Genomic DNA, 19,325 nt, shown 5'->3' on the forward strand with positions numbered 1-19,325 from the left:
GGGAACTTCCTAAAGCCAATAAGAGGCATTGCTAACATTATATTTAATGGAGAAAGGATGAATGATTTCCCCTTATGATCAGGAACAAGTAAAGGATTTCATGTTTATCACTTTCATTCAACATTGTACTGTATGCCCTAGCTACTGAAATAAGGCAGAAAAATTAAAGCACATAAAGCAGTCCAAGTTTGCAGGTACGATTGTTTATATAGAAAATCCCAAGAAATCTACAAAATAACTACTAGAATTTATAAGTTAATATAACAAGATTGCAAGATGCAAGATTACTAAATTAAAATGAACTGTATTCTTATATACTTGCAGGAAACAAATGAGAAACAAAATTTCAAAAACAATCCCATTTGCAATAATGCCCAAAACAAAAAAACCTCTCATAAAATACTTAGGAATAACACTAATAAAAGATGCCCAGAATCTCTACAGTGAAAGCTGTAAGATATTATTGAGAGAATTAAAGAAAAAATCAAAATAAAAGAGACATATGCCGGGACTTCCCTGGTGGTGCAGTGGTTAAGAATCTGCCTGCCAATGCAGGGGGCACGGGTGCAAGCCCTGGTCCGGGAGGATCCCACATGTCGTGGAGCAGCTAAGTCTGTGAGCCACAACTACTGAGCCCATGTGCCACAACTACTGAGCCCGCGCGCCTAGAGTCCATGCTCCCCAACGGGAGAAGCCACCGCAATGAGAAGCCCACGCAACACAATGAAGAGTGGCCCCCGCTCTCCGCAGCTAGAGAAAGCCCATGTGCAGCAACAAAGACCCAACGTGGCCAAAAATAAATAAATAAAAATAAATAAATTTATTTAGAAAAAAGAGAGAGATATGCCATGTTCGTGGATTGGAGAACTCGATATGGTTAAGATTGCAATTCTCCACAAATTGATCTATAAATCCTAATCAAAATTCCAGCAGGCTTTTTTTTTTTTTTTTTTGGTAGAAACTGATAAATTTATTTTGAAATTCACTTGTAAATACAAAGAACCTAGAAACCCACAGGAATTTTTAAAAAGAACAAAGCTGGAGAACTTACCCCATCTGGTTTTAAGACAACAAAGCTATAATAATAAGGGAGTTTGTTACCTCACTTAACTTATAAAAAAACTTGAGATGGATCATAGATCTAAATGTAAGCCCAAAACTATAAAATTTCTAGAACAAAACACAGAAGAAAATTTATGTGACTTTGGGTTAGGCATAGATTTCTTAGAAAGAACACAAAAAGCCCTAACCATAAAATAAATTAAAAAAATACACTGGATTTCATCAAACTGTGAAACTTTTGCTCTTTAGAAAGCATCATTAAGAACACAAAAAGGCAAGACACAGACTGGAAGAAAATACTGCCAACACACATATCAGAAAAAGGACTTGTATCCAGAAATGCGCGCGCACGCACACACACACACGCACACACACACACGTGCATGCCCACACAGTCTTTAACCACAGCATAAGAAGACAAAAGTTCCATTTAAAAATGAGGGAAGGGACTTCCCTGGTGGCACAGTGGTTAAGAATCCGCCTGCCAATGCAGGGAACACGGGTTCGAGCCCTGGTCCGGGAAGATCCCACATGCCGTGGAGCAGCTAAGCCCGTGTGCCACAACTACTGAGCCTGCACTCTAGAGCCCGCGAGCCACAACTACTGAGCCCACACGCTGCAACTACTGAGCCCACGTGCCTAGAGTCTGTGCTCCGAAACAAGAGAAGCCACCGCAATGAGAAGCCCACGCACCACAACGAAGAGTAGCCCCCGCTCGCCACAACCAGAACAAGCCCGCGCGCAACAACAAAGAGCCAATGCAGCAAAAAATAGATAAATAAATGTATGTTAAGTTTAATACATAGCAAGACAGATACCTGTATATACCAGCTCTGTCCACTGAGAGGGCTTAGAAGCACTTACAACTCAGAAGCAACAAGCACACCCAGTGCCCAGATCTTGTTTCTAAATTCCATTATTCAATGAAAGAAACAGGATTCCTAGGAGAAATGGCTGATTCTAGGGCTGAGACAGGGAAAATACCTGATGAGTCCAGATCACATAGTGCCAGAAATTAAGAACTTGCTTTAAAAAACAAACGAACAAAAAAGAGATGAGGGCATGTCAAAAGGACACAGAAGCCATCCTGAAAGAGCTCTCAATGCCACAGTTGAAGCAAGGAAATAAAGAACATCGTATCAGATTGTAACCTAAAGTATAAAATAAATAGATACAAATCCATACTGATAATTAAACAACTGAATAAATAAATGTGTGGAAGAAGGGACAAATCTTCCTCACAAAGTACCCAAATAATGTGTGTGGATAGTCTCCCCTCCAGGAGGTGGAGCTTCAGTTCCCTCCTCTGGAGTGGAGGCTGGGCTTAGAATCTGGCTTTCGAAAAATTGAGCAGGGAAAGGGAACTCTAGAGTGCATAAACCTGGGAGACATCACCTTAACCTAGTGATCAAGGTTACTATCAACAGTGATTAGTCATGGTGATTTAAAAATAGGAAAGAATGAAAAACTGTCAAAGATCAGAGAAGCCTAGGAAGTCATGATGACTAAAACCAGTGTGGTGTCCTAGACTGGATACTGGAACAAAAAAAGACATTAGAATCCAGTCTAATCACAACAAAACATCAGACAAACCCCAATCAAGGGATATTATATAAAACAGCTGACCTAGTAATCCTTAAAACTGTCAAAGTCATCAGAAAAATCAAAGTCTGAGGAATTTTCACAACCAAGAAAAGTCTAAGGAAGCTTAGCTACTAAAAGCAGTATGGTTTCCTGGATGAGATCCTGGAACAGAAAAGGGACATTAGGTAAAAATTAAGGAAATCTGAATAAAGCATGGACTTTAGTTAATGATGACTTATCAATACAGGTTCAATAATTATGACAAATGTACCATACTAAGGTAAGATGTTAATAATGGGAGAAACTGGGTGTGGGGTTTACAGGGTAACTCTCTGTACTATCTTTGTAATAATTCTATAAATCTAAAACTGTTGTAAAATAAAAATGACATAGTGTAAACACTGGTGAAACCTGAATAAAATCCACAGTTAATAGTAATGTATCAATGTTAATTTCTTGGTTTGATGATATACCAAGTTGTATGTACCATGTCAAATGTAACATGGCTATACAAGAAGTTAACATTAAGGGAAACTGGATGAAAGATGTATGGAACCTTTCTGAACTATCTTTACAAGTTTTCTGTAAATCTAAATAGAGTTTTTCTTTTCCTAATGGGCAAAAATATTTAAAATTACACCTCTTGAAAGATAACCAATAAAGATATGAAAAATTATCATAATAGAAATACAATTATAAACCAAAATAAGAAAGCACTATATACCCAATAGCTAAAATTAAAAAGACCACCTCTTAAATGAAATGCACAAATCCCTGAAAGACACAAGCAACCAAAGCCTACTCAAGAAGTAGCTAACTTCAGTAACACCTCAACTATTAAAGAATTAAATTCCTAACTCAAAGCCCATAAAGAAGATTCTACAAAGGCCCAGATGGCTTCACCGGTAAATTCTACCAACCTTTAAGAAATAATTCCAATTCTACATTTACTCTTCCAGAAAACAGAGGAAACACTTCCCAATTCACTAGTTGTGACCAACATTACACCAACAAAACCAAACAAGATGACAAGAAAACAAAACTTCAGATCAATATTCCACCTTAATATAGATGCAAAAATCCTTTACAAAATTTTAGCACATTGAATCTAGAAATATACATAAAAAGAATAATTCATCATGAACAAGAGGGGCTTTCCCTAGAAATCCTAAGTTGGATGAACATTCAAAAATCAATCAATGTACTTCACTATCATAATACAAGAGAAAAACATAAAATTATCTCAACAGATACAAGGAAAGGCAATTTGACAAAATCCAAAACATTTAAGCAAAAATTCAAAATGACAACAGCAGAAATTTCCTAAAAAACATAATTAAATGCCAAAAAATTATGTTGGACATTGACGAGAAGATGTCAAAGTTTCGAAAGTCATCAAGTATGAACCCAATTTCTTCTATACAGTTAATTACATTTGATCTTAGAAGGTAATCTGATTTCTTTACACATCAAATATGCCTTCTGACTGTATTTACACTTAGACTAAAATTAATTCTTATATATTGAAAATGCTTGGGTTGAAGTATAATGACCTTGGGCCAATTTGGAAAGGGAATGAAGAAAAAAATATAATAGTAAGGGCTTCTAATTTCCTACAGGTAAACCTTACAGTAGATAACAAACAAGTACCTGGTATTACTCTCTGAAAGGAGACAAGGAAACCAAAATTTCTGTCTCTATTTGTCAATGATCATGGGAAAGTTGCTTACTTTCTTTAGGTCTCATTTTCCTGTTCTTTTAAAAAGAGATTACACTAGATTCATCCTTAAATTCATCAAGTATTTACTGAGCTCCTACCGCGTGTCAAACACTTTCTAGACACTGGGAAATACAGCCGTGAGGAAAAAAAAAAAAATAGACAAAAATCCCTCTCCTCACAGAGTTTAGAGAGACAGACAAATAAAATACATATATGAAGTGTATAGCATGTTAAAGGGTAATAAATACTATGGAGAAAAACAAAACAGGGAAGGGGACAGAAGGTACTGAGGGGAGTGTGGTTTTAAGTGAGGTTATAAGGGAACTAGATTTCTAGGTTCACTTTCAGTTCAAAAATCCAGTGATTTTCTTATATGTTGACTAGGCCGCATAAAAACACACAGTGAACCTCTGAACCTGACCTCTTTAAACTCATACATTCTATCACCTTGCTCTGCGTGTCACCACTTATATTTTAGAAAAATAGGATTAAACATACATTTTTCCATACTGAGACAAAGCATATGCTGTCACTTAATGAAATAAGTAATTTCCCAGCCTTGAGAGAGGAAAATAAGAAAAAACCTAGCAGTTTCTCCCCAAAGGCTCTAAAAATGTGGTATTTTTGTACACTACAGAAAGGATTAAAATTAGCTATTTTTCCTCCTCCTCCAATGTATCTGTGGCCTGGAGTTTGGTCCTTTATTGGACCTAAGTTACAAAAGGAGGTGGTTTAATAGCGTCTCCAAAGTGGAAGATTTTCCATAGGTGTGAAAAGTCGTATGAATAAAAGGTGTCACTACCATAGTTATTGCAGCTACCATATTTTGTATGCCTGCTATGTGCCAGGTACAGCACTAGCCATTTTACATATTAGACTGAACTATATGACACTGCCATTTATAGGTCAAAGTCAGCAGTTTTATATAGATTAAATACTTTATCATCTGTTAATTTCAAATTCCAGGAGAGAGAAGTCTCTATAGGTTAATTGCAGTGTTGCTTTCTATAGTTCATCCATTGAATTATTATCTCAGACAAACCTTATAGATAATGGAACTTCTGTTTGGGGACGTAAAGACCTTTTGCCAAGTTGATAGTGCTGTGAACGACAGCTGGAAGATACTGCCTATCTATGGTATCGAGTTTGTGCAAACAAATACTTAAAATTTTTCACTTCGGACTTAATTTGAAGATTTGAGTTTTAAGTATCATTATCTATAGCACAAATTTCATCAAAAGCTATCATTAGCACTGTGACTTCATTTTGAGAAAAGTTCCATTTATTGGTTATACCCACTATTCTGCTTAAAAAGACAGAATCTTCATTCCAAGATTAATATTTTTTTCCCCACTAGGAAGAGTATAAAGCAACCCCAAAATTATACTAAAATCTTAAATCTGTCCATTTGGATTGGAATTTCTATTTCTTTGGAAATACCTCATTAAAAGAATCTTTCCCAAAAGAGAATACTGTCCATAAACTAACCTATTAAATTCAATCCAAATAATTTTAAATTCATCTTTTAAAAGCAGATTACTATCTACAGTTTATTATTTTTTTTCTTCTGGCAGCTATTTTTCATTCACTATACAGTTCATGTCTAGAGTTCACATTTATAAGATATTAATAAAATATCTTTTGATTATCTTCTAAGTAATTGTATGTAATCTAAAGTTTCAACTAGCATAAAAAGGCAGGCACTTTGTATGTTACACTATTAGCAGATGGGAAAGTTTATTTATAACATTTAAATGCCAACAGAAGTCTCAGTGAAACATTAAGAGGAAAAAAGAAAAAGAAAGAAAAAACTACCTGAAGTTTTTTTGGGGAAAAAAGAGGGGAATAAATACAAGAAGAATACGGTGATCACAATATTTAAAGTCAAGGAATTTAAATAGGTTAATATATAAAAACCTACCAGCTCATTGCTTGTAGATGTGAGTCTTAGTTTTTCTTCAATTTCCTTTCCAATTTTCTGAACAGTTACCTGAGTCTGTTTAATTGCACACTGGGCTCTATGAAGCCTAGAAATAAAAGTTGTAGAAAAATTTAAGTGAGTTAACTATAAACTCAACACAGAGCCACAGGCATAAATGGAACAAAATGAGGACAAAGTTTCCAGGATAAAGAGAATTAATAATGAACTCAACTGATGATTTCACAATTCTCTAGCATATTTACAACAGGGAAATAACAAGAGTCACGATATGTTCTAAAAACACCCTTTCTATACCCATCTGACTGTCTGTGATATATTGAGAGCTAAAATGAAGAACTCACAGGAATCTGAAAGAGACCTTAGAAAATAATCTGATTGAACTATATCATTTTACAGATGGGAAACTGAGGCCAGAGAAATTAACTACATTACTAAAGTCACCAAAAAAACCCACTGCTATGAAGGCTATTACTTGTTGGGTATCCATAAAGAAAAAAAAATTAACAATAATCCCAAGTTAAGAAGACTGAATTAAAGCAACAGCCCCTTTGAAACAAGGAGCATTGAAAAAATTAACTATTTTTCTTTTTTGCTTTAATTATGGGTTTGTGTTTTTCTTTGTCTCTTTGTCTTCAAGTATAGCTTATATATTTTGTATACATGTACATACTAAAAATGGTCAAATTGTCTTTATTCACAGGTAACATGATTTTCATGTAGAAAATCATTAGGAATCCACAAAACAACTACTAGAACTAATAATGTCACAGGATACAAGATCAACAAACACTCAGTTATATTTCTATATATGGGTCAATAATTCCACAGTCACAATCCCAATTCCAACAGGCTTTGTTTTTGTGTGTATGTGTGCTTCTTTTTGTAGAAATTAAGAAGCTGATACTATAAATTATATAGAAAAACAAAGAATCTAGAAGAGATAAACCAATCTTTAAATCTGCCAGATTTCAAGACTTCCTTTTTTATAAAGCTACGTAATCAGAACAATCTGGTACTGGCATAAGGATCAAACAACAGATCAATGGAACAGAATAAAGAGTATAGAAACAGACCTACACATATATGGCCAACTGATTTTGGACAAAGGAACCTAGGCAAATTAATGGAAAAAGGAAAGTTTTTTAAACAAATGGTGCTGGAACAGTGGATAAACACAGTTGCTGTGAGGTAGGGAATGAATCTCATTCCCTACCTCACAGCACAAAAAAAATTAATTCAAGGAGATCATAGTAAACATAAAAGCTAGAGTCATAAAATCTGTAGAGGAAAACACAGAATCTCTTGCAACCTTGGGGTAGGCAAAGATTTCTTGGAGAAGACACAAAAAGCACTAACCTTAAAATTAAAAATGGATAAATTAGGCACTGCCGAAATAAAAAATGTCTTTTCATCTAAAGATGTTGTTAAGAAAATATAAAAGCAGTCCATGGACTGGGAGAAAATATTTGTAAAACATTAATTCGACAAAGTACTGTGCCTGGAGTATATAAAGAACTCTTACAAACCAGTAACAAAGAGACAACCCAATTAAAAATGGGCAAAAGAGTGAAACACTTCACAAAAGAAGATATAAGAAAGGTCAATAAGCATAGGAAAAGGTGCTCAAAATCTTAGTCATCATGGTAATGAAAATTAAAATCGTAATGAGATAGCATTTCACACTTGTCAGAATAACTAAAATTAAAATGACAACACCTGATGCTAGCAAGGATGTGCAGCAACTGAAACTTGCATGCATCGGTGATAGAAGTATAAAATAGTATCATCACTTTGGAAAACTGTTTCTTGTAAAGTTATACATACATCTAACCTATGACCCAGTATTTCTACTCCTTACCATTTACTCAAGAAATACAAAAACACGTCCACAAGAAGATATGTATAAGAACGTTCATAGAAAACAATCCAAACGTCCATCAAACAGGAGAATTAATAAGCAAATTGTGGTATACTCATACAGTGAAATTCTACTCGGCAATAAAAAGGAACACAACATTGAAATACACAACAATATGAATGAATCTCAAAAAAACATTATGCTGAGTGAAAAAAGCCAGGAACGAAAAAGTACATACTATATGATTCCATTTAAACAAAGTTCAAGAACAGGTAAAAGCAATCTATGGTGACAGAAATCAAGAGTGGCTAGCTGCCTGGGTGAGGCAGGACTGACGGGTAGAGAGCAAGGCAAACTAAGGAACTACCTGAGGTGATGGAAATGTTCCATGTCTTGATTGGGGTGAGGCGCACAGGAGGATACACAGAATTTAAACTTGAAATCTAAGTATTTCACGGTATGTAAATTTTACTTCCGATTTTTAAAACTGGTCAACTGTCCTAAACTGAAAGTTATCCTACATACGAGGACGTTAATTTTATCAGGGAGTTGATGGCATCAACACCTCTGCCAACATTATTATTACGACACCTTGCACTAAAAATATTCATGACATATTCTGCACTTTCAGAAGTTACCTGATAGTTACTGAGGATTTCTTAGGTCATCTAAAAAGGAGCAAATCTTATGAGATTACTCATGAGATCAGTTCTTCTGCAACTTCCTCAGGACTCCAAAGGAATCCAATAGAGGAGATTATCCTCCATCCTATTGCCTCCTGCTCTGGGTGTGAATGCGTACACACTCTCTTGATGGCAATACTCGCCTACAAAGGTGATGCTAAAGAAATTTAAAAGCAAGGAGAGGCCCTTTGTGATGTGGTCCCCACCTCGTTTCTGATATTCTTACCTTGCACGCGCAACTCCAGCAATGCTGCACTACTAACAACTCTCCCCAAACACTTCATGCCATTTCTTCCTTCTGTACCTTTGAGTGAGCTGTTCTATCTGCCTACAAGCTTCACTCTCTCTTAACAGATAAGCATACTCCCAAACCCACTAACAGGCAGCTCAAGCATACCTTCTTCAAAGGCCTTCCCGACTGTTCCAGACAGGTAGAGGCACTTCTTCCTATGGAGATCCACAGCATCATGTATACAACAACACTAACAAAGATTATAGAACCACATTTTACAGCAACTGCCTATTTCCTTATCTATTTCTTTACTAGATTTCTGGGAAAAAAGAAAAAAAAAACACTCATTTTTTTCATTTACATTCCCAGTACTTAGCAGAGAATGTGGCACAAAGGCACTCAAAATATATTGCTGACTGAAGGTCGACTAATGCCTGCATATAAAAGTCAGTCCCAAGATTTTGATTATTTTTACTGATATCAGTGAAAGACTAAAAGACTAACGTACTAGTTTTCTATATCTATAACTTCAAAATATATTCCAAACAAAAATCACATAAATTAAAGACCGTTCACTCTGGCAAGAAACAAGCAATTTCTACTAAAAATGTTATCAGAATTCTAATTTGATAGGCATTATCAACCCAAAGTAGAAATCAACAAAATAGCCTGTTACTTTAAAAGGAGGGAAAATGCTGCCTAAAACTCACTAGAGTACTATGCAAACAACCTTGTCAAATGGTAAAGACTTTAAAAATAAAAATGATTCATGACCATAATTAATGTATGACTTCAACTATTTGGCTCTCACTGCCCCAGACGCTTTCTGATCTTACCTTAGGGGCTTAAAACACACAGACAGAGTCACATTTCCTCCAATCTTCAGTGTTATCCAAATAGACTTTCAGAGCCCCTGCTACATCAAGACAGAGCTAATAACGTCCCCCTTTCAAGCTCAACAGGAGAATAAAAGTTTGAAGTGTTTAGGCTTTTAAACATAACATGGGACATCCTAATTCCCCTGGGGGTGAAGAGGTGAAGGACTGACAAGAAAAGAAACAACTGCCTTACCTCCAAACCAGCTAGCCAGTTTCAGAGGAATGTTTCTTGATTTTGCAAACTATGAAATGGTACTATAAAGAAATATAAATCATCCAGTCATCTGGGTGATTAGTCAATACCAACACTAACACCCTCAAGCTGAAATAAAACTCATCATCACTGGTGTGGGGAGGACAGGGATCAACTAGCTATCTGATAGGTATTCTGGTTATAGCAAATACATGCATATTATATCAATATGTTTTGAGATAACAGTAAAATTGAAAGTGGGTTAAAAATAATGCTTTGCAGCTAGATATTGCTGTGAATGTAAAGATACATTGAACAAAAAATATTATGTCAAATGAATATTGAGACCATACCTATCAGATATTAACAATAATCTCAGTAAAGGAGAAGTGAGGAAACAATTTTTGCCTACTTAGTATTGATCATATCACATCTGAATGCTGCATTCAATTTTAAGATGATGAATGACAAATTAGAGCACCTAGAAAGTCAGTGAAGTATAGCTCCCTATGGCTTGCAGGGAGAGATTACAAGGGAAAAGAATATATAGGAAAAAATAGGATTCTATTGAGAGAAATAGATACCTTATCATTAATGATTTTGTATTCCATATGAAGGAGCTTAGATTTTTATTCTGAAGGTATTAGGAGACCATTAAAAAGTTTTAAGCCAAGAAAGATTTAATGACATTTGCACTTTCTTCCTGTAATTAGGTGACTGGGATACAGAGAAACAAGACTGTAAACAGGAAGGCTAGTATGAGGTTAATTTAACAGTCCTAGCAAAAGTGTAGGCATTGTCTTAAATTAAAATAGGAACAGAAAGGATGATGTAGATGTGAAAAGTTAGAGAGGAGATATAAAAAATGATGCCTGAAAATTACCAACATCAAGAACGCAAGAGAAGACATCACCACAGATCCTATGGACATTTAAAGGGAATTAAGGGAAATTATGAACAATATGCCAATAAATTTAACAACTTAGATGAAATAGTTAAGTTGCTTAAAAACCACAAGTTTCCAAACCAAACAAATGAAATAGAAAATCTGAATAGTTGTTATCAGTTAGAGAAGCTAAATTTATAATTAAAAACCTTCTCACATAGAAAACTACATTCAGATTGCTTCACTGGTGAAATACTGGTCTTAACAAAAACCTTTCAAAGAAGAAGGAACACTTTTCAATTTGTTTTAAGAGGCCAGAATAACCTTGATACCAAAACATCACAAGAAAAGCAAATTACAGACAATACAAAAATCATTAATAAAATTAGCAAATCAAATCTAGCAATATATGAAAAAGATAACACATCTTGATGAAGTGGATTTATCTGAGGAGTACAAGGTTGATTTAACATTTGAAAATCAGTTGTGACAGAATGAAAGAGAAAAAACATATCATTATCTCAAAAGATGCCCCAAAAAAGCATTTGATAAAATTCAATACCTGTTAATGATTTAAAACAAAAATCTCTCAACAACCTAAGGAAAAAGGAGAGGTTCCTCAATCGGATAAAGGGTTTATACTAAAAATCTGCAGGTAATACTTAAGATCAGGAATAAGAAAAGATGTTTACTTTCACTACTCTATTCAACACTGTACTCAAGATCCAAGCCATTGTAATAAGGCAATTTTAAAAAGTCATAAATACAGGAAAGGAAGAAGCAAAAATGTCTACTCACAGATGCTATATGATTGTGTACATAGAAAAAAAAAGTTTTAATCTATAATCAAACTAATAATAAACTTAGCAACATTGCAAGATTCCAGGTTAATTCACAAAAATCAATTGGTATTTTTATATAGTATCATTAAATAACTAGATGTGAAAGAGGTGAAAGACCTGTACACTGAAAACTAGAAAACACTGCTGAGAGAAATTTAAAAACAACCTAAACAAATGGAGTCATGTACTATGTCATGGATTGGAGGTTAAGAAGTCAAGTCTCCCCCTAAATTTATCTAGAGTCAATTAATCCCAATCAAAAGCCTAGCAGTCTTTTTTTTTTAATTGACAAGCTGACTCAAAAATTGATATGGAAATATAAAAGTCCTAGAATAGCCAAGAAAATGTTAAAGAACAAAGCTGGGAGGCTTACACTACCAGATTTTATGACTTATCATAAAGCTAGTTTGTAAAGCAGTAGTAGTTGCATAAAGCTAAACAAATAGATTGATGAAACAGAAATCAGGATATAGACATAGACCTATTCAATCAATTTATATTTTGATTAGGGAAAGAAAAGCTTTGTCAACAAACGACACTAAAATAAACTAGATATCAATACGGGAAAAAAATGAACCTTAAACTCTACCTCACATCATACATAAAAATTAATTTGAAATGATCGAAGACTTAAATGTAAAAGCTAAAACTATTAAGCCTCTAAAATAACATGTAGGAAAGTATATTCATGACCTTGGGTTAGGCAAAGATTTCCTAAATAGGACACAAAAAGTACTATCCATAAAATAAAAACCTGATATAGCATACTTTATCAAAATTTAAAACTCTCATCAAAAGACATTATGGAGAAAATGAAAAATCAAGTCAGAGAGTGAGACAAAATATTTATATATATATATGTATATATATATATATATATATATATATATATATATATACACATATATATATATATCTGACAAAGGACTTGTATTTCTAATGTATACAAAGAATTCCTACAACTTAACAATAAAAACCAAACAACCCAATAAATAAAAAAGGGCAAAATATTTGAACAAACACTTCACAAAAGAAGATACAAGAATGGCTGATAAGCACATAAAATGCTGCTCAATATCATTCGTCATCAAAGAATTAAAAATTAAAATCAAAATGATATACCAGTACAAACCTACTATAATGGCTAGAATTTACAAAACAATACCAAGTGATGTCAAGGAGTAGAGCAACTGGAACTTTCAAACACTGTTGGTGGGATTCTAAAATTGTATAACTACTCTGGAAACTGGTAATTTCTAATAAATTAAATATACACCTATCATATGAGCAGGAAGCTCCACTCTTAGGTATAAGAGAAATGAAAGCATGTGACCACAAGAGACTTTTTTTTCTTCCAGTTTTATTGAAATATAATTGGCATACAGCATTGTTTGGTGAACATCCATCATCTCATATAGATACAAAATAAAAGAATAAGAAAAAAATTTTTTTCCTTGTGATGAGAACTCTTAGGATTTACTCTCTTAACAACTTCCATATATAATAATACAGCGGTGTTCATTATATTAATCATGTTGTACATCACATCCCTAGTATTTATTTATCTTTCTAACTGAAAGTTTGTACCTTTTGACGACCTTCATCCAAATCCTCCTCCTCCAACCCCTCACAAAAGTCTTTTGGAAAGATATTCTTAGCAACTTTATTTATAACAGTCAAAAAGTGTAAACACCTCCAGGAGATGGTGTGGAGGGAACCCTCCTACACTGTTGGTGGGAATGTAAATTGGTGCAGCCACTATGGAGAATGGTACGGAGCTTCCTTAAAAAACTAAAAATAGAGTTGCCATATGCTCCACCAATCCCACTCCTGGGCATATACCCAGAGAAAATTCAAATTTGAAAAGATACATGCACCCCAGTATTCTTAGAAGCACTACTTACAATAGCCAAGACATAGAAGCAACCTAGGACAGATGAATGGATTAAGAAGATGTGTTTGGGACTTCCCTGGTGGCGCAGTGGTTGAGAATCCGCCTGCCAATGCAGGGGACACAGATTCAATCCCTGGCCTGGGAAGATCCCACATGCCACGGAGCAACTAAGCCCGTGCGCCACAACTACTGAGCCTGCGCTCTAGGGTCCGCGAGCCACAACTACTGAGCCCACGTGCCACAACTACTGAAGCCCACGCGCCTAAAGCCTGGGCTCCGCTACAAGAGAAACCACTGCAGTGAGAAGCCAGCGCACTGCAACGAAGAGTAGCCCCCGCTCGCCGCAACTAGGGAAAGCCCGTGTGCAGCAACGAAGACCCAATGCAAGCCAAAATAAATAAATAAATTAATTAATTAATTTAATTTAATTTAATTAAGAAGATGTGGTACATAAATACAATAAATACAATGGAAAATTTCTCAGACATAAAAAAGAATGAATAATGCTATGGACCTAGAGATTATCATACTAAGTGAAGTAAATCAGACAGAGAAAGACAAATATCATATGATACCACTTATATGTGGAATCTAAAAAAAAAGATACAAATGAACTTATTTACAAAAACAGAAACAGACTTGAAGACATAGAAAACACACTTATGGTTACTAAAGGGGAGGGGATAAATTTGGAATTTGGGATTAACAGATGCACACTCTATATACAAAAAAAACAACAAGGACCTACTCTATAGCACAGGGTAAACAACTCAAATGTCCATCAACAAGACAATGCATAAGCAAATTGTGGTATATTCATAGAAAAACCACTCACAGCAATAAAAAGGAACAAACTACTGATCTATACTACAATATGGATAAATTTCAAAAGTATGCTGAACAAAAGAGTATACCGTATGGTTCCATTTATAAGAAGTTCAAGAACAGGAAAAGCTAATAAATGAGGAGGCAATAAGAAAAGTGTTTGACTCAGCCAGGGGTGGGGACAAGGGTGTAAGAATGACTGGCAAAGCGGTATGAGGGAACTTTCTGGAGAGCGAAAAATATTCTGTATCTTCATGGAATGATGACAATGTGGGTGTGTATATCCGTCAAAACTCATCAGACTATACATTTAAATTCTCTTAATTTTATGTTGTATAAATTGTACTGCAAAAGAAAAAGAAAAAAATGATCACTGATGTATGGCTTGGGGAACCAGGAAAATGGTGATGTCATTTATTGAAAGGGTGAACAGGGATGAGCAGTTTGAGAAGAAAGTTCTGCTTTCAGTTTGAGGCGCCTGTGCAACATCCGAGAGGAGGTGTTGAGTATGGGTTGAATACAAGGATCTGGAGCTTAGGAGACAGATCTTGGCCGGAGATAAAAATATGGCAATCATTAGCACACAGATGGTTATTAATGCTATGAAAGTAATGACATCATTCTGGAAGACTGTGAGAATGAGAGAGAACAGAGCCTAGAACAGAATTCCGAGGAAAATCAATTTTTAACGGATTAGAAATAAAGAAATAAAAGCTGCAAAAAATTCTGACCCATAATTCCAGAGAAGTAGAAGGACAGCTGGGAGAGTTGGTGTTACAGCAGTCAAAGGAACAGAATGTCTCAAGGAAGTAATAATCACTGTCATAAAATCAAGTAACCTGAGGCCTAGACAGTATCTACAGATTTAGCAACAAGGACTTGATTAAAACTGTTTCAAATCTTTTCACCTCTCTCTATAACTACTGCCACCATCATCTTCTATCTAACCAGTAGCCTCCTAACTGATTTCTAAGCTTCAACTCTTGCTCTTCTCAATTCCAATCTCTACTCAGTACCACAGGTAACCCTGTTCATCATTTGGTCAGTACTAATTGTAGCTTATCTGCCCGGTCTCCAGAATGCCTGCCTTATAGAGCTGTGTCCATAGTCTGATATCACCTACATCACTATGCCTGTTGCAACAAGTCAACAATCTTTCTAGACTGGGAAACAGAATATAAAAACTAAAGACTTTGTCCTACCAGCAACACAGTCCAGTACTCCAGGTTTCTCTTCTCACAGGCTAAGAGAGATAGTAAACAAGTTCTCTTTACATTGCAATTACAAAGTCTCTAATACATGTCTGCGATTAAATTCCCTTAGAGACAACTATAGAAATATCACAATCTACAAACTTATAATTTAAAAGACTAGTGTTGTATAATATAGCTAGGCCTAACCACTTTACCTTTCTTCATCTCTGATTGATAGACATGAAATGTTTCACTCTAGGCTCTAAATAATAGCTAGTGTTAATAGCTAGTGTTTGATTACCCATACAATGCCTTTCATTAGGTAATACATCTAAAGGTAGTTAACAGGACTTCCCTGGTGGCGCAGTGGTTAAGAATCCGCCTGCCAATGCAGGGAACACGGGTTTGAGCCCTGGTCCGGGAAGATCCCACATGCCGTGGAGTAACTAAGCCCCTGTGCCACAACTACTGAGCCTGTGCTCTACAGCCCGCAAGCCACAACTACTGAGCCTATGTGCCACAACTACTGAAGCCCGTGCACCTAGAGCCCGTGCTCCGCAACAAGAGAAGCCACCGCAACGAGAAGCCCGTGCACCACAACGAACAGTAGCCCTCACTCGCTGCAGCTAGAAAATCTGCGCACAGCAACAAAGACCCAACCCAGCCAAAAATAAATAAATAAATAAAATATTAAATTACTTAAAAAAATAAATAAAATAAAGGTAGTTAACATATATGTACTTTTAGTCATGTTTATAATACCTTCCATCAATGATAAAAGGATTTTTCTGGTGACTGAAAAGGCTATGACCTATAATTTTTTCCACACTAAATACAATTTTCAATATATTTTTTTAGAATTCTAGTCAAATAAATCTAGACACCACAATAGTCATGAATCACCACAGTGCTCCAAACTTCTGACCTAAAGAAACCACAAAATAATACATGAGTATTGTCTTAAGCCACTAAATTTATGGTAATTTATTATCCATCGATAGAAAACTAATACTCTCTTCCAATCCAAATCTTGACTACCTTGCTTTCAAGGCCAGATCAAATATCATCTCTTCATTATTTCATTTACAGAGCACATTATCACATTAGTCAAGATAATATCTGCACTTTATAAATCTTTAGTCTAATCCTTTATCTGATGATAATCAACACACATTTTAATTTATTCATTCATCCTATCTTCACACTGAGCACTTTCCATGTTGCTAATACTGAGCCTGGTGTTGAGAGAAAAGTCATTGGAGACAGTCTATCTCTCCAGAAACAGACAATTTATTTACATATTCATGCAACAAACACTTAAGTGCCTAAATGTGAGCCCATGCCCTGTGTTAGGTAATGGAAATACAGAGATCAGAGATCTACATCTTATATTCATAAATGCACAAACATTGTGGAGAAATGGGTGTGCAAAAAATTATAATAGGGACTTCCCTGGTGGCGCAGTGGTTGAGAGTCTGCCTGCCAATGCAGGGGACACGGGTTCAAGCCCTGGTCTGGGAGGATCCCACATGCCGCGAAGCAACTAAGCCCGTGTGCCACAACTACTGAGCCTGCGCGTCTGGAGCCTGTGCTCCGCAACAAGAGAGGCCGCGATAGTGAGAGGCCCGCGCATCTCGATGACAAGTGTCCCCCGTTTGCCGCAACTAGAGAAAAGCCGTCGCACAGAAACGAAGACTCAACACAGCCATAAATAAATAAATAAATAAATAAATAAATAAGTGAAATTCTAAAAAAAAAAAAAAAAATTATAATAATGTAATACTATGATAGCAGTACATATAGGGTAATAGCTGAGCATAAAGGAGGGACATCTATTTTAGAGGTAGTATCAAGTGGAAGTAAAGTCTTCTAGGAAGAAGTAAAAACGAAGTTGATATTAAAAGTAAGAGTAGAATTAACTAGGTAAAAAAGAAGAAGGATATTTCAGACAAAAGGAGAAGCAAATACAAAAACAGAGAAAAAAGATTGCACAACATTTTCAAGAACTGCAAGCCTTTAGCAAGGCTGGCGCACAGGAGCACAAGGCTCCAGCAAGGCTGGAGCATCCTCTCATATGCGAGAGGATGGCAAGAGATGAGGGTATAAAGGTAGACAGAGGTCAGATTATGAAGACTCAGTATATCAGGCTAAGGAGTTTTATTCCCAAGGTAATGGTATAAAGTTTAAAGTGGGAGACCTGACCGAATATATGTTTTAAATTTAAGACTATTTGGGCTGCAGTGTGAAAAGACTAGGGTACTTCCCAGTACAAAACGACCCAAAAATTCCTTTTTGGAAGAGGAAGAATTCAAGTAGAAGTCCAGAAATAGATAATATTTGATAAGGCTACCCCTTATCTGAGTTGTGGTCCTCCTCAATAACCCTGGGAGGATGGCTCTATGTAGAGTTCACATCATGCTCTGATCATCTGTTTACTGCCTCTCTCCAGCACTGGATTCCATTCTCCTTGAAAACCTAGAGCTATATCTTATTAGTGTTTGTGCTCTTGAGCTTCCCCACAGTTCTGGTACAGACCTTCAGTACACAGCTTCCCTTCCATCCCTCAGGAGTAGGGAGGGGCCTATCTCACCCTTCCTCTTAGACCTTCAAAGCACAGTAGATGATAAACAACACATGATTATTTTAAGATTTCTTCTGATTCTGTTTTCCTCAGATTCTATGAAATACTTGTTGACTGATAAATTTACTCATGTTTTCTTGTAAGTGTATCAAGCATAGAAAAATTCCTGGAAAACTGCCTTGAGAACATTTTTTTAAAGTTTGCAAATCACATTAATATTAGAGTACAAACTTCTGATTGTCGAAATCCCTCTTACAGAGTGATTTTTATAAAGGAACATAGCGATTCAGATGGGTCTGCTGGGAAGATCTATTACTTCTCATTCTAGATACTACATGTCTGTCAACAGAGCCTGATTTTTTTCTGAGAGTCACATTCCACTGATTATTAACACTGACTTGACTACTGACTAAAGGTTCTACGTCTTTTTTTCACTCAGGCTGTGTCCATATGTCAAGCCTTCCTCTTGTTATACAATTGGTTTGGGAACTTAATTTATCCCAGTTAAATTCCAACTTGAAATTGAAGATGGGCTGAATATATATTCGACCTTTCCAGTCCCCAGAGATCATCTTATATACTGATTCTGTTAATACAAAGTAATCACCATCTCTACAAGCTCCACACTATCATTGCGTTAGCTTTCTAAGTTTTTAAGCTTTGCATAAGTTTCTATACCTTTGTTCTAATGCTTAGACTGTAATATCGTAAAGGGAAGAACTATGTCTCCCTTGTTTGCCATTATATCCCCAGCATATTGCACAGTTTCCAACATGCAGTATTCAATAAACATATGGCGAGTAAGTAACTGAATGAATGAACATGTTGAACAAGACTAGATAAAAAAACAGAGCCCTATGCCATGCCATTAGAAATTTCCCTCTAGGTTGGTAAGTTATTAAGCAGTTACAAATCTTCCTATCTTTACTATCATCTAGCTTATCCTTCTTAT

The 19,325-nt window shown here is 35.6% G+C and overlaps 1 protein-coding gene across 1 annotated transcript in view; it reads right to left on the reverse strand.

Moving 5' to 3' along the window:
• Positions 1 to 19,325, reverse strand: part of UVRAG (UV radiation resistance associated) — a 359,730-nt gene that overhangs the window by 170,197 nt on the left and 170,208 nt on the right. The window contains 1 exon segment of the mRNA XM_061202856.1: positions 6,288 to 6,393. Within this exon segment, the coding sequence (XP_061058839.1) occupies positions 6,288 to 6,393 (106 nt within the window).

Source organism: Eubalaena glacialis, chromosome 10 (assembly GCF_028564815.1).
Source record: "Eubalaena glacialis isolate mEubGla1 chromosome 10, mEubGla1.1.hap2.+ XY, whole genome shotgun sequence".
Lineage (NCBI taxonomy): Eukaryota > Metazoa > Chordata > Mammalia > Artiodactyla > Balaenidae > Eubalaena > Eubalaena glacialis.